Genomic DNA, 26,112 nt, shown 5'->3' on the forward strand with positions numbered 1-26,112 from the left:
AAGGAAGGAGCTTGAATATTTAATTAATGATTATTATTACTCATCTTGCAATACATATCAGGTTGTTTACTTTAGATGAGGTTATGGATGACTGGGAAAACGCAGGAGTCATCGGTGTTGTTTATAATGACTTTGTAAAATCTATTCTTTAATATATATATATATATATATATATATATATATATATATATAAAACTTCTGCAATAAAACTTATGACAAATTATCAAATTATCGCATTACGTGATATTTGATCTTCTATACTGAAAGATACCATCTACAAATTCCAAAATTGGCACGAGTGTAGAATTTATTTTTATTTTTATTTTTACGTTTTATTAATCAAAACAGTGGCAGAGCACGTATAACCCTGCTGAAGAAAAAAAACAAAAAAAAAAAACAATAGAAACCATCACAGAAATTCTAATGGTTTCCATGACAAATACCATTACAAACCATCAACTAACCATTAAAACCATTGCCACTATTGGTCCTTAATGGTATCCACTACTCATAACACGCCACCAATAAAAGGCAACAAATTACCAGTAGAGACCCACAGGGACCATTACAGTTTCCATTAAAACTCATGTTTTGAACTCATGTTCTCCCGGTGTTCGATTCCCACCGTGGCCCTGTCTGTGTGGAGTTTGCATGTTCTCCCCGTGCTGCGGGGGTTTCCTCCGGGTACTCCGGTTTCCTCCCCCAGTCCAAAGACATGCATGGTAGGCTGATTGGTGTGTCTAAAATGTCCGTAGTGTATGAATGGGTGTGTGAGTGTGTATGTGAGTGTGCCCTGTGATGGATTGGCACCCTGTCAAGGGTGTACCCCGCCTTGTGCCCCATGCTCCCTGGGATAGGCTCCAGGTTCCCCGTGACCCTGAAAAGGATAAGCGGTGGATATATATTATACACTTTTATCAAATAAAATATATGTGTTTTTGCTCATTTTCATGAATTCTCGAGGGCAGTGTAAATTTTTTAAAGACTTTATTTCACTCGAACTCATGTCCCCTCACCTGCTACACAATGCCTGCTTAAGTATTAACTATTAGACGCCGCCATCTTGTGTTTAAAGCTAAATATTGCGAGAACTCCGTGTTGCCAGATTGTAAACAATACCTCTGTATTTCTATGTTCGGTAAAATAACTCTCTTGGGTTTTGGGTTGTACAGTAGTTGTGGTATAAATATATATATATTTTTAAAGTTATAGTTAGGGATAAACAGTTAATGGGAAGTTTTATTTATATACCTCTCAACAAGTATCTGCTACAAGTGCTACAGGACAATCAAATCATGTGAAAAAGAAATGAAATAAAATGACACGAATTGATAAAGTAATCAAGTAATAAAATGAAAAAATCTAATAATAAAAAAGGAGAAGACAGGATAAAACAGAATAACTCGAAATGACAGAAACTGGACGCTTTTTTATGCTTGTAACTTGAAGTATTAATCATATCAATCTGGCAACACGGACCAGTGCACGTTCACGATGGTGTACTGTTCCCATGCCAACTACTACCACCGCTGAAGGCGTAAACATGGTAAGGCCAAATGAATACAATGAAAACTTAAGATTACTGATACTAACCTTAATTTTGAATAAATAAATAAATAAATACATACAATTATTATAGCTTTAATGCCACGGAGTGAACCAAATGAACTCATTTAATGTTTATTTTTTCTTTTCTTGTTTAAAGGGGAACGTTACTCTGACTTCAGTAGTTAAGCAGGAAATTGCGTTGAATGTTAAAATATTGTGAGCCAAAATGTCTATAATTAGCTAATTATTTAACGTATTTACCTTATCAGCAACTAGATAGATTTAATAATAATAATAATAATAATAATAATAATAATAATAATAAAATAATTGATTAATAAAAGTGGATTAATTAGAACCATGGTTTTCTATTTATTTATTATTATTATTATTGTTATTATTATTATTATTATTGTTGTTGTTGTTGTTGTTGTTGTTGTTGTTGAAAATCACAACCACACGTTATCCAAGTTATTCTATTTATTACTGAGGTTTCTATAGTTATATTAGTCTGTTTGGCCTGTTTTTGAGTAACTCGAAAACAAGTCATACGGTAATAATATTAACATTTGAAATATTTGAAATGGATTCATAAAATGAACAAATACAATTATACAAGTTTATTCATCTAGAAAGTGAAGGACGTCGTGCAGACTGTTTTATACTTAAAGGTTTGCTCTAGAAGGTTCAGATTGCATTACATTACAGCATTTGGTTGTATAAAATATGATATTTTACAATAATGCATTGTATAAATATAGCATTGTCAGGTCATTTAGGGAGTAGGGCACTATTTTAGACACATGTGTGCCCTGTTTCAGTAAACTGTTTTTAAAACATTGAGGAGTGGATTTTAAAATAGAAACACACTTGTCCTACATACAAGGAAAACAGCCAGTACACAGAGGTAGATTGATGATGCTTTGGAGCTGGGTTTTATTTATTTATTTATTTATTTATTTATTTATTTATTTATTGGCTCTTGTGAAGATACTTAAGCCACACACTTGGTTGCGTCTGCCAGGAGGTTAAGAGATATCCATACATACATATACAGATCTTCATTAAGATTGAAAAGGCAAGAGTCTTAAATTTACACTGACTGATCTGCATTTAACAGATCTGCATTCAAACGATCACTGTAAACTTACAATAATCTGATCGATCCTCGTCTTTCCTTTACTTCTCCGCATATGAATGAAGTCTGACAAGAAGAAGCAAAGCAAGCCCGGAAAGGCCAAGAAGGAGAGCAGAAAGAAGAAAGAGGAAGAAGAATGGGGATTCAAGGAGGAAGGTAGAGCTTTACAACTTTTACTGCCATTCTACTTTAAAATAATTCCTAATCCAAGGTACCTAACTAAACTAAAGCACTGATATTGACATACTGCAAAAAATGAATGTCATTATATTATTGCTTTAATAAAGCCACTCAATGACTGTACATATCGGTTTAGAGACCTTGCTTCCTTCTTTTTTCTCCACGCAGGGAAACTATGAAATGAAACTCTGCAGTGCTAGCTTGTGCAAGATGATCTGAGATCAAAATGGACCCCTTTTTCCCTCGTTAGCTCATATCCTTGCTCACATTGTGAATAAATTATCCATACTCTAGGGGCTCTAAATATAACAGACAGCACGTTTAATGCCCATCTTTGATGTACATTAAATAATTTATGTACCCCTGTGGCAGAGGAAGCTCGCCTGATTGCAGAGAAAGAAGAGCAGGAGAGGCTGGAGAGAGAACAAAAGGAAGAGGAAGAACGACTGAGACTCGAATTAAAGGTCAGGTCCGGTTTTGTCAAATTTGGTTGGTGCAAAACACAACCGCAAAGCTTTACAGAGCTTCATGGGTCTGAAATCAGGCCTCTGAATAATCGAGTGAATGTATTTCTCTGTGACAGGACCGGGAGCGCAGAGAGGATGAGCTGAATGAACTGCGCCTCATACTGGAGGAAAAGCAGAAAGACGTGAACATGTGGGAAGCTGCAGCCAGGGAGAAGGCCGAAGTAATGGACTGGTGCCTTTTACTTGCTTTATTTACTTAATTGAACATTGCTGTGGGGTACCTCAGGGTTCAGGACGATGCCCTCATGGTTTTAAAAAAATACGGTGAAAGTGACCTGTAGGGTGCCCCATGATAGACATAATGTGGTAAAATGCCCTCTAGGGTGTCCCTATGATAGATATAATGTGATAAAATGCCCTCTAGGGTGTCCCTATGATAGACATAATGTGATAAAATGCCCTCTAGGGTGTCCCTATGATAGACATAATGTGATAAAATGCCCTCTAGGGTGTCCATATGATAGATATAATGTGATAAAGTGCCCCCTAGGGTGCCTCTATGATAGATACAACCCCCAATTCCAAAAAAGTTGGGATGCTGTATAAAATGTAAATAAAAAGAGAATGCAATGATCTGTAAATCTCAGAAACCCATATGTTATTCATAATAGAACATAAACTGAGTAAACGTACAATTTTAAGAAAAAAATAAGGTGATTTTGAATTCGATGGCCGCAACACGTCTCAGAAAAGTTGGGACAGGGGCAACAATAGGCTGGAAAAGTAAGTGTTACTAAAAAGAAACAGCTGGAGGTTAATTGGCAACAGGTCAGTAACATGAATGGGTATAAAATGTCATAAAGTACCAGGGGGTCCCTCTAGTGGAAAATATGGGATGCAGTACCCTAAGTGCCTTGATAACCTTCCAGTTGAGATAACAAGATGCCGTGTCCTACAGGCTTCCCTACCTGTGAGAAAATGAGATGAAGTGAAATCTACATGTGAAAATGATCCCTCTAGTATGCCTGTATGGTAGGAAAAAACATGAGTTAATGCCCTCTTGGTGCCCTTTTGATTCCGACTGCTTCCAGCCCTGTTTTAGACACTATTTTTGGCTCTTTTTTATTATTGTTATTAATTGTCTGTCCAGGCATCTACACTTTTAAACACCTGTTTGCTTTTTATATTAGATTATCAGATTTAGTCAGCAGGTTTAAGATAAATGTCCTAAAAGCCATTTGAACCCATTTGAACTCAGTCTTTTTGTTATGTAGTTGTAGACAGTATTAGACATTTGATGAACACCAGCTCTTTGTCTCTGTAGTGGGATCGGTACATGATTTGTGATGGCAGTCCAAACCCTGCTGTTCAACCCGAGATCAACACCTTCATCACTCTGTGGAAGGAGGACCCACAAGTGGACATCCAGACCATCCTACAACAATTTACTTTGGCCTTGCGGGTATGAATCCAGTCTCTTGAGATTCAAAACTAGTACACTGGACAAAAAAAAAAAAAAAAGGTCTGCTATTTATTTGCTTTTCTGGGTTTAGCTAACAGATGAACTGGAGCTTCTTTTGAGTGAGGAGACTGAACCTGGGATTATTCAGGTGTATCAGGACACACTACAGTCTCTGCAGAGTCTCATCCATGCCAAACAACAGATGGCCACTGAAGAGATCCTGAAGGTAAAAGTGGAGTTTGCAAAAATAAGTCTTACTGCATCAGTCTTAGACATGCAGTGATCTGAGCACGTACTTGGGTGTGCTGATTATAGGAAAATTATCAACGACAGGGTGGTGTGATGCACCAGAGTTAATGTTACCACTGTGAAGTTGATTATTTTTCTATAACAGCACATCCTGAAGTGTTTTATTCCTCTTATTCTACAGTAATCCATCCATCCATCCATTTTTTACACTGCTTGCCCTGGTGAGGGTCACAATGGCAGCATACTAAGTATGCTGCCTTTCCTCAGCAACAGATTCCAGCTCCTCCTTGGGGATTCCCAGGCATTCCCAAGCCAGCCGGTAGATATAATCCCTCTAGCGTGTCCTGGGTCAGCCTCGGGGTCTCCGCCCAGTGGGGCGTGCCCGGTAGAGCTGCACAGGCAGCTTATCTTACCGGATGCCTCAACTGGCTCCTTTCGATCCATGGAAGTAGCGACTCTACTCCGAGGCTTTCCTGGATTACTAAACTCCTCACCCTATCCCTAAGGGTGAGTCCAGCCACCCTGCGGAGAAACCTCATTTCCACCGCTTGCACCCGTGATCTCGTCCTTTCGGTCATTGCCCAATGGTCATGACCATAGGTGAAGATGGGGAGGTAGATCGACATGCAAACCACGAGCCTTGTCTGAGGACTCAGCTCCTGCTTCACCACCACAGACCGATACATCACCCGCAATACTGCAGACGCTGCAGCGATCCTCCTGTCTATCTCATGCAACCCCTTTCCATCACTCATGAACAAAGCCCCAAGCCAAACCATGGCCACAGACTTGGAGGTCATCCCAGCCACTTCACGCAGCAAAACACTTGAGTGTGTGTTGGAGATCACAGTCGGATAGAGCGAGAAGCACAACATCATCTGCAAACAGCAGCAATGCCACCTCCAAGCCCCCAAACTGGATACTCTCTTTACCTCGGCTGTGCCTTGATATCCTGTCCATGAAAATCACAAACAGGAGTAGGGACAAGACGCACCCTTGGCGGAGTCTAACACCCACCTTGAACGTTTGTGACTTAACACAGAGAATACGGACACAGCTCTCACTTTGAGAATAAAAGGACTGAAAGGCACGCATAAGCGGCCCTGGCACCCCATACTCCCTCAACACCTCCCACAAGACATCCCAGGGAACACAGTCATATGCCTTCTCCAAGTCCACAAAACATATGTAGACGGGATTCGCATACTTTCATGCCCCCTCAAATGTCTGTGAAAGGACAAAGAGCAAGTCCACATTATTCTCCAGCACTCTGGTATAGGCTTTACCAGGGAGGCTGAGAAGTGTGATCCCTGTGTTGTTGGAACACACCCTATGGTCCCCTTTCTTGAAGATAGGGGACCACCACCCCAGTTTGTCAATCCAATGGAACTGTACCCGCCTTCCACACGACACTGAAGAGGCATGTTAGCCACACCACCCCAACATTATCCAGTGCTTTCAACATCTCCAGAAGAATCTCGTCTACCCCTGCAGCTTTACCGCTGCTGTCCCGCTGTCCCTTCCTAAGGCACCGAATGGTTTGCCAGAACAACTTTGAAACCATCCAATAGTCATTCTCCATGGCCTCTCCAAACTCCTCCCACACCCGAGATTTTGCTTTGGTGACATCCCCTGCTGCAGCCCTCTTGGCCAGCCAGTACCTCTAAATTGACTCTGGAGACCTATACACAAGCATCGCTTGGAAGGCCTCCTTCTTTCACTTGACAGTTTCCCTCACCACCAGTGTCCACCAGCAGGTCCTGGGGTTGCCACCTTGACAGGCACCAACCACCTCCATGCCACAGCTAGTTGAGGCAACCTCCTCAAGGTCTTGAACAAGGTCCATTCAGTCTCAATGTCTTTGTCCTCACTTTGTCGGGAGGTGGGAGTTGAAATCTTTCCTCACAGCATCGTCTGCCAGACTTTCCCAGCAGACCCTTACTGCTTGTTTGTGTCTTCTGGGTCTATCCGTCCGGCGACCCATTTGTCAGATCCAACTCACCACCAAGTGGTGATCAGTTGACAGCTCTGCCCCCCTCTTCACCCGGGTGTCCAAAACATAAGGCCTTAGGTCCAAAGATACAACTATAAAGTCAGTCATCGTCCTTCGGCCCAAAGTGCTCTGGTACCAAGGACAGTCAAGTTCGAGCACAAGGGTGCTCATAAGTGGACTTGGTGTACCACAGTAATTTGCTGATTAATACAAACCTATGATTTGGAGCTGCACTATTGTCAGAGCTGATATTATAAAAAATGAATCAACACCTTCTGACCAATCAGATTCCAAAATGCAACACCGCTGTGGTATTAAAAAACACACACACACACACACACACATATATATATATATATATATATATATATATATATATATATATATATATATATATATATATATATATATATGTATATTGAAGTCTCTCCTGAAGGCTTACGTTCCCTCACGCAATCGGTGATCAATCAAAGACCAACGCTTAGTAGTACCTACTCAGCATGGCTCAAGGTCCCTTTCCAGAACCTTCACACTAACTGTTCCTCAGTGGTGGAATGAAGTTCCAACCTCAATCCGGACCACAGAATCTCTCACCATCTTCAAAAAACAGCTAAAGACCCACCTCTTCCGTGAACACCTAACCAACCCATAAAATAAATAAATAATAATAAAAATAAATAAAAATTACTCTGGCACTTACACCTCTACTCTGTGCACTTTGCTTCTTCTGGAACTCAATTAATGGATCTTGTACAGTAGCACTACTTGTATTGTTCTCTGCTTGATATATCGCTTTGCTTGTATTCTCTCATTTGTAAGTCGCTTTGGATAAAAGCGTCTGCTAAATGAATAAATGTAAATGTAATGTAAATGTTATATGTGTGTGTGTGTGTGTGTGTGTGTGTGTTTCAGTCAGCTACAACTTGTTCAGACATCGAGACTGGGAACATGCAGATGATAGTGCGAGATGATAACATCACTCTATGCTTGTGGGCTAATATAAAAAAAAATCCCAAGTAAGTGCATCTTTACTTCTAATTTATACCATTTATATACGATATTTCATTATATTTCTTCTTCTTATCTTTTACTGAAACATTTAAAGTACCCATGAATGTAATAATGGGCTTTTAAGAATAATTTCACTCTATGATAGATATAAAGTGATAAAGTGCCCCCTAGGTTGTCCCAATGATAGTCACAATGTGATAAAGTGCCCCCTTCGGTGCCCCTACGAAAGACGTAATGTGATAAAGTGCCCTCTAGGGTGTCCCTACGATAGACATAATCTAATAAAGTGCCCTCTAGGGTGCCTCTACGATAGATATAATGTGATAAACTGCCCTCTAGGGTGCCTCTACGATAGATATAATGTGAAAAAGTGAGTGCCCCTGTGATAGTCATAATCATGTGCATGTGCTTGGATACTGGTGTTCTTATCTTCCTCTCTGAAAGGAATTATTTTAGGGTTCTACACAGGACCCGTAAGGATTCCTAATAGAACGAATAGCTGAAAAAGCTTTTACGGTGTGAAATAAAAACCTAATTCAATCCCTCGATACTAATTATCATCACTAACCATCATAATGAAATTCAGATTAAAGCGCTTTTAGATTAACATGACAAAATTTATCACAATAAATGGTCGTCCTTTCAGAGCACAGGTCCTATGTACACCTTAACACCTGAGGATTTTTTGTTTTAGGAAAGGTTCCAAGAGGAACCCTTTTGAAAATGTTTCCTTTAGGGTTCTTTAGGTAGTATTAGTCCTCTTTCAAGCCTTAACGTTTCTATGTATAACTTAATAAATTAGGATTTCCCTTTTAGAGAGGGTTCCAAGAGAAACCCTGTTAACAAAAGGGTTCCTCGAAGGCTCTTTGGGTAGTTCTTAGTCCTTTTGTTTTGTTGTAGGATATTCGTTACAGCAGTAGCTCATGATATTAAAATTAATTTCTGAAACAAAAATGGCGACCTTTCAGATACGCCTGAAGAAACTTAAAGAAAGTGAGTGTACATTCCAAGTGTTGACGTTCAAACTTGTATGATTTTTCCCACGCAGATTTAAAGGCTACCATTTCCAGGGGGCGGGGCTGAGTTTCGAGCTTCCTAAGCCGTTAACTCTGAGTGACATTAGCGTGCGGATCCTTCACACCCGCTACGATCACCTGAGCCACCTGAGCCTCCGGACACAAGCTCAGAATAAAAGTCCTGCTGCAGAAGAAGAAGCTGAAGCAGACGCTGAGACTCTCAGTGAGACCGCTAAAGCGCTGGAGGATGGAGGGATGAAGGGAGAAGACGAGGGGAGAAAAAGTGTACAGCAAGGAAAGGACGATCTCCGGTCACTTAAATCGTCTGAAGGCAAGAAGGTGAGGAGGGTGTGCTGAGCTGAGGATATACGTCTTCAACGAGATGACGTGCCGATATTGATCTGGTGTTTTTGTGTGTGTTTCAGAGTAGGGTTAGTGTGCGTTCAGCTAAAGAGGGGGAGAAAAGTTCTTCACTAAAGCTACATGAGGAGCCAGAGGATCATTCAGAGAGCATCGTTGAAGGAGTGACCTCCTCTGGAGAAGCAGAAGGTTGGAATCACAGAAATATTCAAAAAGCATTGACAAAACATTGACACTGGCAGGATGTGTCTGGACAAAAACAAGCTCTTCCTTTCATAATCTATCTAAGACTGAACTTGTTTGGGGGCGGGGCTCAGACACGCCCCCTCCCCCTTTTTGACAAGGTTCAACAACTTATGCTTTTCTGCTCACCATGGTTGTGAAGAGTGGTTATTTGAGTTACCGTAGCCTTCCTATCAGCTTGACTCGGTCTGGCCATTTGCCTCTGATCCTTTTCATCAAGACATTTCTTCCCACATAATTAGATGCTTTTTTTTGTTTTTCACACCATTCTGTGTAAACTCTATAGACAGTTGAGCGTGATAATCCCAGGAGACCATCAGGTTTCCAAAATACTCAAACTGGTACCAACAACCATGGCATTCATTTCTGATGTTTAATGTGAGAACAAAAGCTTTTGACCTGTTTCTGCATGATTCCATGCACCGCACTGCTGCTGCTACATGATTGGATAATTGGATAATGACACGGATGAGCAGGTGTACCGATGGCCAATGAGTGTATTAATAAGGGTTGTTACGGTCTTTCATTGACCATAGCAACCCTTTTCTTACCAACATGAAATCTAAAACAGGAAGTAACCTGACAAGTTGAACCAATCATATCACTCAGGAGGCAGAGCTGAGAGTAGATAGCTTCCTCTCTCAAGGCCCTGGGTCAAGAAAAAATACTCGTGAAAATGACCTAAAGTGCTTTTCTCTGTATTACTATTATTTATTAATTTTGATGGAAGTTCTTTGTACAACCACAATTCCAAAAAAGTTGGGACAACATGGATAATGCAAAAAAAAAACAACAACCAAAAAACAACAACCAAAAAACAACAATAAAGAGTCATTTGATAATTCAAATGCACTTGTAATCCGGGCAGAATGTGGTTCGGCGTTGTCCTGCTCTGGATGGCAGATTATGTTGCTCCAAAATGTGTACATATCTTTCTGCATTAATGCTGCCCTCACCGATGTGCAAGTTACCCATGCCATGGGCACTGACACACTCCCATACCATGACCAACGTTGGCTTTTGGACCTGACGCTGATAACAACTTGGATGGTCCTTTTCCTCTTTGGCCCGGAGAACACGACGTCTGTTTTGTCCAAAAATGATTTGAAACCTCGACTCGTCGGAACACAAAACACGATTCCACTGTACTACTGTCCATCTCAGATGAGACCGAGCCCAGAGAAGTCGGCGGAGCTTCTGGACAGTGTTGATGTATGGCTTCTCCTTTGCATAGTGAAGCCTTAACTTGCATCTGTGGATGCAGCGGCAAATGGTGTCAACTGACATAGGTTTACCAAAGTATTCCTGAGCCCATGTCAGGATATCCATTACAGATTCATGCACATTCAGAAGTGGTTTTCAGCCTTGCCCTTTACGCTCAGAGATTTGACCGGATTCCTTGAATCTTTTCATTATATTGTGCTCTGTAGAAGGTGAAATGCCCAAAATCCTCCCGATTTGTCTTTGGGGAATGTTGTTCTCAAAGTGTTGGATCATTCGCTGACACATCTGTTGGCAGATCGGCGAGCCTCAACCCATCCTTGCTCTTGAAGGACTAGGCCTTTTTTGGAGGCTCCTTATATACCATGATTAGACGATTGCCTCACCTGTTTCACATCACCTTCTTATTTCAACTCGTCCCATCGCTATTAGTCCTAAATTGCCCCTGTCCCAACTTTTATGGAATATGTTGCATGCATCGGTTTCAAAATAAACATTTATCTACAAAAAACTATGCAGATGATTAGGTAACACATCAAATACCTTGTCGTTATACATTTTTTGTTAAATGCAAGTCAAAGTACATTTACAAATCACTCCTCTTTGTTTTTATTAGCATTTTCCATGCTGTCCCAACTTTTTTGGGATTGGCATTGTAGTTTTGGCTCATATACGAAACCCTTAATTTTCCCCAGACGACACTGACACCGAACCCACTGTAGTGCTGCCAGCGACCGATAGCACCGAGCTGCACATCGTGGATCTACATCGGTACACGCCCCTGGGCGGAGTCTACTACTTTGACGTGTTCCATCTACCACCCCAGTCTCTCACCCTCAACGGCTGGGAGATGACAGAGGTGATATCCTCAAAATAATGCCCTCAAACACATGATTTAAGACATCTAGAGAATAAATATGTGTTTATGTGTGTGTGTGTGTCTGTGGTCACAGATATTGGTTACAGGCCTCCAGAACTTCCCGTATCCTTCAGAACAGCCTCACAGCTCTGTGTCAGGACAGCTGGAGGACAGCGGGACACAGTCTTACCCACCTGTAGGGGTCACTGTCATTCTACCCGAATCTGTGATCTTCATGCAGGAACCACAGGTGGCACGATGGGACCCAGTCGGTAATAAATCAATAAATTAAACCACAATTCCTTGTGGATTCAGTTTTCAACACCTTGAACTAAACTTCACTTCATGAACTTCCTGCATTTTTCTACAATTCATGCCACATTTCTGCATGGTGTAAATTGGTCGCAGGTCAGCACTGGCGAACGGACTGCATCACCGAGACGTCATACAACAGCGAGGAGCGCAGCATGTCCTTTAAGATGGACACTTTCTATGCCTTCACTCTGCTACAGGAGACACACGTTAACATGCCGTTTCAGCATTGGGAGCTTCGACCTCAGGGTCAGGACTCGGTCACGCTCACCATCACCGCAGCACTCTGTGAAGTCAGGATCACTGTCCAGGCAAGTCGTACTCAGAGTGCAGGGATGGGCTTCATGGCCACGGCAGGATGCTCGCCGTATACTCATACAATGACCTGGAATTAACGCAGTCCCGTTCTGGCACATATCCCCAACGTGGAACTAATGGTACAGTCTGTTCTAAAACTATTGGCACCTGTAAAGATAATGACTTTATAAAATAAACACGGCAGTTAAATTTCCAATTGAAACGTCTGGAAAATAGATATATTATGCAATAGATATATTTTCCAAAAATGATATACTAAACCAATTAAACAAAAAATACAAATAACAATTTAATACAAAAATTTCACCAGAATTAAAACAAAAAAGAATACTCTTTTATACCCAATAGCATATGTCGTGAAATTATTGGCAGCCCTTAAGAATGAAATACAAATATATTGTCATCCTTGTGGAAAACAATATTATAAAACTGACGGATATCATTCCCCAGAAACTCCACCCACATCTGTCATCCATCACCAATCAAAAAAAAAAACAAAAACAAACTGAGCTTTCAACACAAAATAGACAGTCAGTTAATGGTCGTGCTGATAATAATGTAACCAGTGTTTTATATAAATAATTGCCCTACATTTAAAAATTCAGTTTGATTTTTTTTAAAAAAATGAGTATACAGTCTCATCCATGTTTAACTTTAAATTATTATACAGTATATTGCATATTTGTTTGAGATGCTCATTTTTGTAATGGGTGCCAATACTTTTTGCATTGACGGTTTCTTCTGAGGGGAAAAACAAAACAAAATCTTGCTAATGTCTTCCATTAACGTTTGTGTTTAGCTTGTGAGTGTACCGAGATGGGATATAAAGTTTTCAAAACTGTTTTTGTTTCAGGGGAATCAGTGTGTGCTTCAAATGGACCAGGCTCCTGGACTGAACCATATCCTGGGCAAATGGATGAGTCTCCCTGCTCTACAGACAGCCATGAGACGCGCCGGAGTTAATGTATTTGTTAATGAGTATTCGGATAAGTACGTTACTGTCAGTGCCAAGGTAATCAGGCTAATGTGATTGCATTCACGACTGCACTTGAACGAACGATGAAACATTTTCATGAACTGAAACTTCAGTCGTCAAGAGTTACTGAGACAGCACTGACAGGGTTTCGTTTCTTTAGGACCCGCTGATAGAGCACGCAGCGTACGAGCAGATGGCCTTGGTGGCTTCAGCTTTTGTTTTTTCTCGGAGTCAGTGGAACGCTCAATGCAGACAGGAGCATCTCGTCCTTCAGGTATAACACACACACGAACACACACACACACACACACACAAACACTGGCATAGCCAGACTCAGCCTTGCCAGCTGTTTTCAGAGTAATACATGGTCAAAAAGTTGCTAGAAGTTGCAAGATGACATCATAGTCTGATTTGCATATTCACTGATTGGCATGGTCGTTTGCATATTGAAACACAAAGATTGTCAGAAGACACTTTATTAGCATGCAATTCACTTTTATTAATTGTATTTATTAAAAAATGCATGAATGGGATTAACAATGGAGATCAAGGATTGGTCACAGGGGAAAACGGTGATCAGCGATTGGTCACAGGGGAAAATGGTGATCAGCGATTGGTCACAGGGGAAAACGGTGATCAGCGATTGGTCACGGGAAAACGGTGATCAGCGATTGGTCACAGGGGAAACAGTGATCAGTGATTGGTCACACGGGAAAACGGTGATCAGTGATTGGTCACAGGGGAAACAGTGATCAGTGATTGGTCACAGGGGAAACAGTGATCAGTGATTGGTCATTGGGAAAACGGTGATCGGCGATTGGTCACACGGGAAAACGGTGATCGGCGATTGGTCACACGGGAAAACGGTGATCGGCGATTGGTCACAGGGGAAAACGGTGATCAGTGATTGGTCACAGGGGAAAACGGTGATCAGTGATTGGTCATAGGGGAAAACGGTGATCAGCGATTGGTCACAGGGGAAGACGGTGATCAGCGATTGGTCATTGTGAAAAAGGTGATCAGCAATTGGTCATTGTGAAAAAGGTGATCAGCGATTGGTCATTGGGAAAAAAGGTGATCAGCGATTGGTCGTTGGGAAAAAAGGTGATCAGCGATTGGTCATTGGGAAAAAAGGTGATCAGTGATTGGTCATTGGGAAAAAAGGTGATCAGCGATTGGTCATTGGGAACATCACCTCCTGGGTTATTATTATTAGACCAGCTACCTAACATCAGAGAAAACATTCACATGGAAATTATGAGTCGGAATTTTGGGAGGTTTGTGACAGCCCCGATTTCCTGAGCAAACCCGGAAGTAAGTCGAATGAGGACATAAACATGCCATGCTTCCAACAGAATAATGTCTTAGATAAAAAATAATGATCAACTGATAATTATCTCTGTAAAATTAGGCAAAATGTGCTAATGTTCAATATGAACTCAGCTGTATGTTAATGCTAGTTAACGTTAGATTCAAAACTGCCATTCTGCCACATCACGTGATCGACGCTGAACACTGGCATATTAGCTAGAAATTAAATGCTAAATAGAATTTAGTTAGAACGAGAGCAGGAGAGTTTTTCATAAATCATGCACCAAAACTGAACGTAGACATGAGGCGCCGTATGATCTAAAAATTAACCGTGTGTGACCTGCAGAAAATTCCAGAGAGGTGCCTACAACGCTGCAGTGAAAGCTGAAGTGAAATCCTGTGAGAAAGAAACTAACACATAATATTATCAGTAGTAGTATTATCCAACTGCTAACGTCAGCTAGAAGTTTGAGGCGGTTTCTGGGGTCAATAAAATGTGTATTTTGTGTACTTGTTAGCCATTAGCCAGACAATCAGATTGCTAGCTGCGCAAAGTAACATTAGCTACATCTGTAGATTACACTTAATCATATAGTATTAAAATACTCGAAGAGACCTGTAATTAAATTTCCCCTTCTTATGAGTGGAGCTTCACCAAGCTCATCAGAACTGCGCTAGTTTTTAGCTAGCATAGCAGTTAATGGAGTTATGGGTGAGTAAGCAAGCTGCCAAGGAACGTGAATGGGAAAGGACTATGAAAAGATGATTGCAGTTTTCATGATGTGTATGCCTAGTGCATATTTATTAGGTAAATAGCAGAAGGAAAAGGGCTTTGTTCCTCCACGAAGATCGTTTACATAAGATTTTCTTTGGAAATGGAGCAAAATGCTTCCCGCCGCTTTCATAGTTACGTCTCTAACATACACACACCATCTCTTTAAAGCTGACTTAAAACTACATCCACTATTCCCAAAAAGAAAAAAAAGCTCGTTTGTAGATGCATTTATTTATTTATTTATCGGTACAAATGAATTTGTGAGGACTTAGGCATGTGAGCACCTGGAGGCGGAGCCTGTGCCAGAGGAGGCGTGGTCTCTGTACTTGCTCACCGCTCAGAGGAGTCAGCGTTTGAAGATGACTGAAACAAGTGACGGATTCTCACCAGAGCTGGCCGAGGAAACAGAGTTCCACTCCACTTTTCTGCACATGCTCAGAGACATCGTCAGCCCGGAGGGGCGGGGCAAATTAAACAACACCCCTTACCTTTTTGTTGATACGGTGCAGAAACTGCTACGTGCCACCCGCTTGTTCACATACTCCTGATCTCTCCCTCACACACACACTTCACCAAATTGATCACAATGACATCTTTTTACCATCACACACACCTCTACAGTTTTTATATATATATTAGATATTTATATATTCTTAACAGTAAATATTAAACTTTAAAGAGTCCAATTCCTGGCACATTAACCACTGATTCAGACATGTGAAAGCTTATAGCACCTAATTGTGCTGAAGGGTATTGTTCATTTCTGCTTGGGTATATATACTTTTTATATCTGTTACCTGATTTGTGAAGCTCAACACCCATCTTTCACACTTGCAATTAAAGTGCTGTTTTTACCCATTGTAATGCACGACCAAGGGATTTTACATGCGTGTTTATACCTCAGGGAAACAGGACACAGTTATAAAGTCAGCTACAGAACTCCCGAGGAAAAATAATACACTCTTCAAGAACGAATTTATTTGCATTTCTTCAGGACGTCAATCATTTTAGCACACGTCCGAGCTAAAATTCTACTGCGTGGAAGTTTTAAATTGTGAGCATTGCTCATTTTTTAAAATTTATTCATATATTTATTTTTTACAAGGTGCCGATAATTCTGAAGAGCACCGGAGGTACTCCCCCCGCCCCCCCCTTTATTGGCACAGACCCATGGAGTCCATTAGTACGATGTTTAATGCAATTTTTGGCTGCCAGAACATTTCCTTCCTCAGTACAAAGTCTATTTCACTAAAATTGCAAGTCACTAGTTTCCAAATCATGCTTAAAATATACAACTGACTGCAAAAATTTACATCCCCCACCCTTTCTGTACTTCCATTTTCCCTCACCAAAAAAAACATTAATAAAAACTAAAAAAAATAATAAATTCCAATAAAACGAAATGTGGGTATATCCTGCAACAAGAAAAGATCAATCCAGTACATAAGCAACAAAGTAATGTGGGATTATTTTTTTTTTTAAAGAAATTACTATATTACAATCAGAAATAAAAATGTATTGGAAATGGACTGTTTAATTTATTTATTTATTTTTTTTTACACTATTTGACAATTTTTGTTACTTGTAATAATCTGTGAAAACCAAACACTAGTGTAAATTCAATTCGTCTTTCGTTGGTCTTCGAGGGTGTGCAAACTTCTGCACACTTCCTGGTCAGCAAAAACGAGAACACGTCGGTAAATAAGATTTAAATACAAAATTCACCTTAAATTAGGAACGTAGTTACTGTGTGACCTGTAAAACAGGCAGAATGTCCAACATGACGCCGAACTAATAGAAGGGTTAGGAATTAATTTCAAGATAATCACCTACATCAATCCCTCACCAACAAGGTTTAAACCCAAACCCACCTCAGATGGAGGAATTTTCGAATTTCCTCGCTGATATTATCCCCAAAACAAAAACAAAGTGCATATTAACCAGAGAGAAAGTGTAGCTGAGGGAAAAATATATAAATAAATAAATTAATTAAAACCAGTCAAATCCACCACATATCATATCTGCAACAAGCTGTGATCGCAGTTGGATTAGTAACTTTATTGTGTCAAATCTAGTTGTTCCTCCCCATCTTTGGAACATATAAAAGTGTATGAATCCATAATAGTGCACACCAAACTTAATAATAATAATAATAATAATAATATTTTTTTTTTTATTGTGTCTGAAACATTGAAACTGAAGGTGAATAAAATCTGAAGCAATAAACCTTAAAATAATAAGTTATCATTTCAAACAGCACAGCTTTAAAAAAAAAAAAAAAAAAAAAAAAAAAAAAAAAAAAAAAAACCAGTTCCTTCATCTGTCAGTAAAAACATCGATATCATCAGAACGTAAAAATGTTAAAAAGGTAGCCGCTTCAATCTGTGTCCAGAGATTCAGCACAGGAAGCCAGACGGAAAGCTCCATTTCCCGATTGGTTAAAACATTCTCTCGTTACATAATTGCTAACCATTTGTTGATGGTGTTCAAACAAGTCGTTCAAAATCTGTAGTTAAGCAAGAGAAGAAAAGAAAAAGAAAAAAAAAAAGTGTACTTGGTCGTACTATTCCTCCATGCAGTTGTTTTTCCTGTTTAAAAATAAAAAAATTTAAAAAAAGTGCTTCATGATCTCGGATTACGATTGCCGCTACGAGCCTCCCGTCCACTAGGGGGCGTCACACTGTTAAACAGGGGGCTGGCCGTTGTGCCGGAGCCCTGTGTACGGCCACAGAATCTGCTGGATGGCCATCCAGGAGTCGCCGGTGCCCACAGGGGCTGCGTCCGCAGCCGGCTGGATCAACATCTTACCCAACACCGCTACGAAGGCGGCCAGCACCACCATCAACGCCGCCCAGGTGCAGACACCCTTAGGAGCTTCAGGTAGCTCAGAAGGCTGCGCTTTCGCCCCGAAAGGCGAGGCCGGGTCAGTCGTAGGACTCGGACTGTTGCTCGGTGTGGGACTTGGATTGCTGATTTAGAAATAAAAGAGAACGTGAGTACAAGGTCATACACACAGCGATCTGTTATAAAGGAACAGCTGAGAGAATTGGATTTTTGTGCCGTTATAGGTACACAACAAAAAGCCCAGAGCGCACAAACAGCATTCATAATGTACATCACAATGGTGTCGCATGCATCTGCTCCATTCAGCTATCCTTGACTATACTACTCTAAAGGTGCGTTCACATTGGCCATTGGCGACCGGATTTGGGCGTGTCCAGCGAACTTTTTGAGAAAAGTTGAACTTTATGCAAATTTGGAGCGACTTGGTGCAGTGACTTCCAACGGGAGTGAAGACAGTAAAGCGCACCTGATCCGTAGCCACCCCCGTGCTCACTAGCAGAAGCAGCACCATTGCAGCAGTAGCCAATTAGCTTAGCTTAGGATCTTCGTTGGTTTAAAGCACTCGGCCATCTACGTACGCCAATTCGCTTAGTTTAGCTTATGGCCTTGGCGCTTTGAAAGCAAAATAATAAAAATGAAACGCTCACTTTTTGTTGCAATTGAGCAAAATCCCAGTGTAGCTCCTAACATGGGTGAAGTATCCGGCTTGTCGCGGCTTCGCGCCCGGGAACGAGCAGCACCGAGCCGGATACTTCACCCAGGAAACACGGACGCCACGGCCGAAGAGCTACGGTCCAGCTCCCTGTCACCATCGAACATATACCGATTGATTGATGGTGACGCTCACTTACTGAGGTAGGAGCTACACCGGGATTTTACTCAATTGCAACACAAAGTGAGTGTGTTTCATTATTATCATTTGCTTTAAAAGCACCAACACCATAAGCTAAACTAAGCTAACTGGCGTTACACACAGGTGAATTTTATACAAGATCGCGCTCCATCAAAAGTGGAACGCTAGTTGCGCCACCCATGTTACTACGGCAACCAGTAGTAGGCACGCCTACCTGCGACTTCATAGTATAGTGACTGGCGACTTGCAACGATAAAATCGCTGTGTGTGTGAATGCACCTTAAGAGAGTGTGCTCCAAGAATGTTTTTACTCCCATGGTAAACGGACATAACCTTCTGTTTTGGAACACCGTTTAGCCAATAAAAGTTCATCTTTGCAGCTAGCATAGAGGACTAAACTAAACCCACAGGATCAGCAATCTGCAGAAAATTCTGGAAAGAAATTTCTCGAAAGAGGATATTCACCATATTGACACGATTACACTTCACATTTTGTCCTGAAGTGTAAAAAAGGGTAAGAAATAAGTAAAAAGGAAGTATATATATATATACACACACACACACACACACACACACACACACACACACACACACACACACTGCGCGAGTGCGACGGCATTGACGGTGGTAAGAGCGTGAAAGTTGAAGTTTTGGAAGCTGATCTGTTTGAGCAGAGTGTACAGATGAGGAAGTGAGAGAGCCAGAAAGACTAAAGCACCGCTGCATCGCTCCATTTAGATAGAGCTGAAGTGACTGCTAAATCCCACTGCTCAGTCCTCAGCAGGCAATCAGACGGCATTGTGGGTAATGTAGGAAATTTCGACTAAAATGAATCTTGGACTCCGCTGGAGATCCCATTTTAGTTATACATATCAGATATGCAAGTTGTTCAGGGTGAATTTCCACTTTAACACGCTCGCTGAGCGATTCCAACTCAGGGCTGTCGAGTGCTACTGCGGCCTTCAAGTGTTTTTACATGTAACTTCCTGCAGAGGGCGCTAATACACTAAACATCAATATAATGTATTCTTCCACACTGTTGAATTCTCCAGATCTGATTCCAAAAAGAGTGATTTCCTCACACAGTGAACATTATCACGTCGTTGAATAGTTAGGAATGCATTTTTAAAAAAAAAAAAAATAGCTATCATGATTTTTTAAAATAGCTATTAAATACCTATTATAAGGGCTCGCAGAAACACCTAAAAATACAAAGTGCAGACACTGCAGACTCCTTCCAGAAATCTTACACACACACCCCTCCTAACAAAAGATAATCAAAGATTAGACGTTTTCCTTTGTTAAATAACAAGTCCCTGTGAACGACAGAAACGATAACGTATTCGAACAAGCGCATTAATATAAAGCTATGGTTTACGCTACAGCCAGAACTACCGAGAGAGCCGCTGTTACGGAAAATTAACCCGCACCGCCCGATCTGAGAATTCAACAGCAGTGTGGTGTAAAGGATTAATAAACTCTGAAGTGGTGTGACGCATATTTACGTCTTGATCTATAGTATTACTTACTAACAAGCCTTAAAAGGCGATAATATTAAAAGTTAGGAACACTTGAAAAATCACAGCTGCACCCCAAAAAGTGACGAGAAACACAAAACGTTTCATTACAATTCGTTCCGATTGGTTTTCGGGGCGAAGTCGGCTGAACAGAGAGGACCTGGTACCGGCACACAGGTCGGAACAGCACCCGTGGCTCAGTTACAGTAGCTCATGATGAAAGGACGTACTTTCAAGAAAAGACTTCATCTCAAAAAGCCAACATGCAAGCGTGGCTATTTTTCGGATGACGTTTTTTCTCATAACGAAAAAACGTCTGACGGACGTCAAAAGCAGGCGGCGGAGACGATCGGGACCTTTCTTACCTATTCCTAAGGGCAGGACCTTCTGTCTCGGCGCAACTAATAAAACGCTTTAGAGGCGCCCGCTGTGTGCTCTTTCCAAGCACGTTCCTGTGAAGCGGCACACACACACACACCCACACACACACACACACACAAACACACTGCCTCAAAGTGCTAAGATGAAACATGATACACAACGTGCGTCAGATCGTCTGACCTAGGATCAGCCTTCTTACGGTTTTACGAAACCTGATCTTAGGCTAGTGCCAGACGTTCCTCTGGTCACACAGGGTCGGAGATGATGTTCTTAAAAATAACCCTGAACTGAAGGTCACATTTTTCCCCTTGGTGAAATTCAAGCTTACTCCAGGTGCCGCATTAACGCCTGGACTCCTGCTACGTACCTGGGTGACCTACGTCCCAGCTTCTCCAGCTCCGCCTCCGTGAGATCTTTACCCTGTGGATTTAAAACACACACACACACAGTCACTTTCTCTCTCCTTCCAGCCAACCTCAGTCTGAAAGCGTTTAAGCCAGCGCGCTTGCTTTCTCACCATGTCACCGGGTGCCAGCGCTCCGGTGCTGCGCGGGATGGTGGCGATGCTGACGCGACGGGCCGCCACCTATACGTACGACATGCACGACATCTCTCATCAATGCATCCTGAGAGTTAAACTACAGCTGCATGACAATACATCTCCTCTTACTTATTATACCACTATAACAAAGCTCTGTTGAATTCTAGATTCTGATTGGTCGGTTATTGTTGAGCATTCTTCTATAAGAGCAGCTTCTAGATCCGTTTCCATAGCAACAGCTCATACAAAGCGCCGACACCATCGACTCCTTCCCCGGACGTCAAAATCGCCGTCGACTCCTTCACCAAAAATCAACGAATACATGAACTATACGGTCGAATAACGAGTTTTTTTTTTAAATCCGTATACCTTTTACGGTGCGTCCGACAGCATGAACGAGCCGTTACTATAGAAACGATAACGTATTCGAGCGAGCGCACTGATCACTGCAGTTTGTAGCTACACTACTGTCACTAGAGTCGCCGTTCCGATCAGAATTGAGAATTCAAGAGCATCACGTAACCCGATAAAAAGGCGTAACGTTAGATTTATCAGTACAGTTTTATTTATTTATTTATTTATTTATTTTCTGTCTACGCGAAACGTCCTTTAACGTGCCGTCACGTTTGTCTTTCGTGCACCCGTACCTTGTAGAATTCGGCGCTGCCCCTTTTCTTCCGGAAATCATCTACAGGGAGAAAAATCACGGACGTTATTTACAAATCAGAAGGAAAGCAAAAGCACCACGGCTGTTCTTTTCCGAGCAGGTTGACGTAAACGTAGGACTTCGTCACACACAAACGTGTTTCTCTGGCCGTCGTCGTCGTCGTCGTCATCGCGTTTAGCCGCTGATGCAAAGGGCTTGAAGTAAAAGGAACGGCAAGAGCCGAACTACAGATCCGATAGGATGTAAAGCGTGGAGAAAGAAAAGCGATGGGAGAAAGGATGTGCGTTCGACATGAGGCCGTAAAACACACAGTACGATGATAAGTGTTACACACAAGTGTGTGTGTGTGCGCGCGTGTGTGTGTGTGTGTGTGTGTGTGTGTGTGTGCGTGTGTTACCCGTGTGGGAGCTGAAGGACCTGTCTTTCAGCAAGTGGTTCTCTCGGAGCTCCAGCAGCTCGGCGTGCTCTTTAGTGTACGTCCTCCTCAAGTTCTCCACGTGTTGAATCATCACCTCGATCGCTTTCCCCATGCGAGTCTCCTACACACACACACACACACACACACACACACACACACACACACACACACACACACACACAATGAGTAATCCACCAACATTAGGCTTTTTATCTTTTGCATTATATAAAGTAATAAACGGTTTATACGTTTCTTTCGATCCGATCCTGATCTCTAGAGCCAGTTCTCTAATCCTTTTCTATTCATTTAGCCGCTAAACGTTGCGGAAACGTTTAAAATTAGGTTCTTTTCTAACCTCGCCTTGGCATCATGTAAGCAGGCGGTTTAAACGTTTTGAGGCGAACGTCCCGACCACTAATCCAGTGTGCGCATAAATATCAAATAAAAAGATATCTATATAACTGAAATGAATGAGATTAGTATCGTGGTGACGTGTGGTTTGTTTGTATAAAGGAAGAACATCTGGAGCGGAACAAACGCAGCTCGTTGCTGTGGGTTCGTATTTCTGAACGTATTACGGAAGTAAGGAAGGAACCGGACGAGGAAAGGTGTACGGAGACCCGAGAGGATCTGATCAGAACACGTGGACTGAACTGCACCGACCTGGTGAATGGAGCCCAGCGTTTCCGAGCGACTGGACACTCGGGTGACGGACTGCAGCAGGATCTCCAGGTTCTTCTGCAGCCGCTGGATGATCTCCAGCGAGGGGTTATCATCACCACACAGAGGGATCAGAGCCTGGGGGACACACCCACAGCCACTCAAAGCCTTCAGCTCTCCTTACAGAACACACGCTTCTCACACCAGCGCACACTCTCCGTCTCTCCTTCCTTCACACAGGGTAATTTACTCTCGATAAGATCAGACAAATCCTCTCCCCCTCCACATCCCACCACTCCTTTTCTTTCTCACTTTCCTTCTCTTACCACTCTCCTTTCTCTCTCTCGCTCTCCCTTACTTTTTCCTTTTTTTTCATGTTTCCGTCCTTCTCACTTTTTCGCTTTCCTTTTCTCTCTTTTTTTCCTTTCATCTAACGTAGGCTTCTCTCAAATCTCGTTCCTGCTCACTCCATTCCTTCTTTCCTTCACGTCCCTTATTCCTCCATTTTATTCCTTCTCACTTCTTTTTCACTCACTTCCTCCTCACTCCTTTGCTTTCTCACTTCTTTCCACTCCTCTCTCACTTCTTTCTTTCCCCCCTCCTCTCACTTCTTTCTTTCCCCCTCCTCTCACTTCTTTCCACTCCCCTCTCACTTCTTTCCACTCCCCTCTCACTTTTCTTTCCCCCTCCTCTCACTTCTTTCTTTCTCACTCCTCTCACTTCTTTCTCCCACTCCTCTCTCACTTCTTTCTTTCCACTCCTCTCACTTCTTTCTTTCCACTCCTCTCACTTCTTTCCACTCTTCTTTCTCACTCCTCTCTCACTTTTCTTTCTCACTCCTCTCTCGCTTCTTTCTTTCTCACTCCCCTCTCACTTCTTTCTTTCCCCCTCCTCTCACTTCTTTCTTTCCACTCCTCTCACTTCTTTCTTTCCACTCCTCTCACTTCTTTCCACTCCTCTCACTTTTCTTTCCCCCTCCTCTCACTTCTTTCCACTCCCCTCTCACTTCTTTCTTTCCACTCCCCTCTCACTTCTTTCTTTCCCCCTCCTCTCACTTCTTTCTTTCCACTCCTCTCACTTCTTTCTTTCCCCTCCTCTCACTTCTTTCTTTCCCCCTCCTCTCACTTCTTTCTTTCCCCCTCCTCTCACTTCTTTCCACTCCCCTCTCACTTCTTTCCACTCCCCTCTCACTTTTCTTTCCCCCTCCTCTCACTTCTTTCTTTCTCACTCCTCTCACTTCTTTCTTTCTCACTCCCCTCTCACTTCTTTCTCACTCCTCTCTCACTTCTTTCTTTCTCACTCCTCTCACTTCTTTCTCTCACTCCTCTCTCACTTCTTTCTTTCCACTCCTCTCACTTCTTTCTTTCTCACTCCTCTCACTTCTTTCTCCCACTCCTCTCTCACTTCTTTCTTTCCACTCCTCTCACTTCTTTCTTTCCACTCCTCTCACTTCTTTCTCACTCCTCTCTCACTTTTCTTTCTCACTCCTCTCTCGCTTCTTTCTTTCTCACTCCCCTCTCACTTCTTTCTTTCCCCCTCCTCTCACTTCTTTCTTTCCACTCCTCTCACTTCTTTCTTTCCACTCCTCTCACTTCTTTCCACTCCTCTCACTTTTCTTTCCCCCTCCTCTCACTTCTTTCCACTCCCCTCTCACTTCTTTCTTTCCACTCCCCTCTCACTTCTTTCTTTCCCCCTCCTCTCACTTCTTTCTTTCCACTCCTCTCACTTCTTTCTTTCCACTCCTCTCACTTCTTTCCCCCTCCTCTCACTTCTTTCTTTCCCCCTCCTCTCACTTCTTTCCACTCCCCTCTCACTTCTTTCCACTCCCCTCTCACTTTTCTTTCCCCCTCCTCTCACTTCTTTCTTTCTCACTCCTCTCACTTCTTTCTCTCACTCCTCTCTCACTTCTTTCTTTCCACTCCTCTCACTTCTTTCTTTCCACTCCTCTCACTTCTTTCCACTCCTCTCACTTTTCTTTCCCCCTCCTCTCACTTTTCTTTCCCCCTCCTCTCACTTCTTTCCACTCCCCTCTCACTTCTTTCTTTCCACTCCCCTCTCACTTCTTTCTTTCCACTCCCCTCTCACTTCTTTCCACTCTTCTCACTTCTTTCTTTCTCACTCCTCTCTCACTTCTTTCTTTCTCACTCCTCTCTCACTTCTTTCTTTCTCACTCCTCTCTCACTTCTTTCTTTCCACTCCTCTCACTTCTTTCTTTCCACTCCTCTCACTTTTCTTTCTCACTCCTCTCACTTCTTTCTTTCCCCCTCCTCTCACTTCTTTCTTTCCCCCTCCTCTCACTTTTCTTTCCCCCTCCTCTCACTTCTTTCTTTCCCACTCCTCTCTCACTTCTTTCTTTCCCACTCCTCTCACTTTTCTTTCCCCCTCCTCTCACTTCTTTCCACTCCCCTCTCACTTCTTTCTTTCCACTCCCCTCTCACTTCTTTCTTTCCACTCCTCTCACTTCTTTCTTTCCCCCTCCTCTCACTTCTTTCTTTCCCCCTCCTCTCACTTCTTTCCACTCCCCTCTCACTTCTTTCCACTCCCCTCTCACTTTTCTTTCCCCCTCCTCTCACTTCTTTCTTTCTCACTCCTCTCACTTCTTTCTTTCTCACTCCCCTCTCACTTCTTTCTCACTCCTCTCTCACTTCTTTCTTTCTCACTCCTCTCACTTCTTTCTCTCACTCCTCTCTCACTTCTTTCTTTCCACTCCTCTCACTTCTTTCTTTCTCACTCCTCTCACTTCTTTCTCCCACTCCTCTCTCACTTCTTTCTTTCCACTCCTCTCACTTCTT

At 42.2% G+C, this 26,112-nt stretch overlaps 2 protein-coding genes across 4 annotated transcripts in view; one reads left to right on the top strand and one right to left on the bottom strand.

Moving 5' to 3' along the window:
- Positions 1-1,074: 1,074 nt before the first annotated feature.
- On the top strand, positions 1,075-16,968 carry dnai7 (dynein axonemal intermediate chain 7). 3 transcript variants are annotated; one of them, XM_053650905.1, is made up of 16 exons: positions 1,075-1,546; positions 2,752-2,842; positions 3,035-3,136; positions 3,239-3,330; positions 3,450-3,554; positions 4,658-4,795; positions 4,887-5,021; positions 7,950-8,053; positions 9,097-9,403; positions 9,490-9,613; positions 11,584-11,747; positions 11,842-12,019; positions 12,156-12,370; positions 13,231-13,389; positions 13,514-13,627; positions 15,712-16,968. In XM_053650905.1, the coding sequence occupies exons 5-16, from the start codon at positions 3,522-3,524 to the stop codon at positions 15,985-15,987; spliced, it is 1,947 nt and encodes a 648-aa protein (XP_053506880.1). In that variant the 5' UTR covers positions 1,075-1,546; positions 2,752-2,842; positions 3,035-3,136; positions 3,239-3,330; positions 3,450-3,521; the 3' UTR covers positions 15,988-16,968. The 3 variants fall into 3 exon arrangements, with proteins under 3 accessions (XP_053506880.1, XP_053506879.1, XP_053506878.1); XM_053650904.1 differs by having other exon boundaries at positions 1,078-1,546; positions 3,035-3,111; XM_053650903.1 differs by lacking the exon at positions 3,035-3,136 and having other exon boundaries at positions 1,081-1,546.
- A 79-nt stretch (positions 16,969-17,047) lies between these two features.
- lrmp (lymphoid-restricted membrane protein) overlaps positions 17,048-26,112 on the bottom strand; it is a 42,542-nt gene continuing 33,477 nt past the window's right edge. Inside the window, exons 30-36 of the mRNA XM_053650908.1 lie at positions 23,324-23,458; positions 22,640-22,781; positions 22,223-22,263; positions 21,552-21,620; positions 21,402-21,454; positions 21,019-21,105; positions 17,048-18,408 (exon numbers count right to left, since the gene is read on the bottom strand). Coding sequence (XP_053506883.1) covers positions 18,123-18,408; positions 21,019-21,105; positions 21,402-21,454; positions 21,552-21,620; positions 22,223-22,263; positions 22,640-22,781; positions 23,324-23,458 — 813 coding nt within the window. The 3' untranslated portion in view covers positions 17,048-18,122. The remainder of the gene's footprint in view (positions 18,409-21,018; positions 21,106-21,401; positions 21,455-21,551; positions 21,621-22,222; positions 22,264-22,639; positions 22,782-23,323; positions 23,459-26,112) is intronic.

The sequence above is a fragment of the Ictalurus furcatus genome, chromosome 19, assembly GCF_023375685.1.
Source record: "Ictalurus furcatus strain D&B chromosome 19, Billie_1.0, whole genome shotgun sequence".
Classification (NCBI taxonomy): Eukaryota; Metazoa; Chordata; class Actinopteri; order Siluriformes; family Ictaluridae; genus Ictalurus; species Ictalurus furcatus.

Excerpts from the sequence above, each read along its gene's own strand:
- dnai7 (XM_053650903.1), top strand. The coding sequence starts at position 1,511 with ATGCCAACTACTACCACCGCTGAAGGCGTAAACATG. Across the intron at positions 12,371-13,230 it reads AAGTCAGGATCACTGTCCAG|GGGAATCAGTGTGTGCTTCA; the intron begins GCAAGTCGTACT and ends TTTTTGTTTCAG. Across the intron at positions 13,628-15,711 it reads AGGAGCATCTCGTCCTTCAG|GCATGTGAGCACCTGGAGGC; the intron begins GTATAACACACA and ends GTGAGGACTTAG.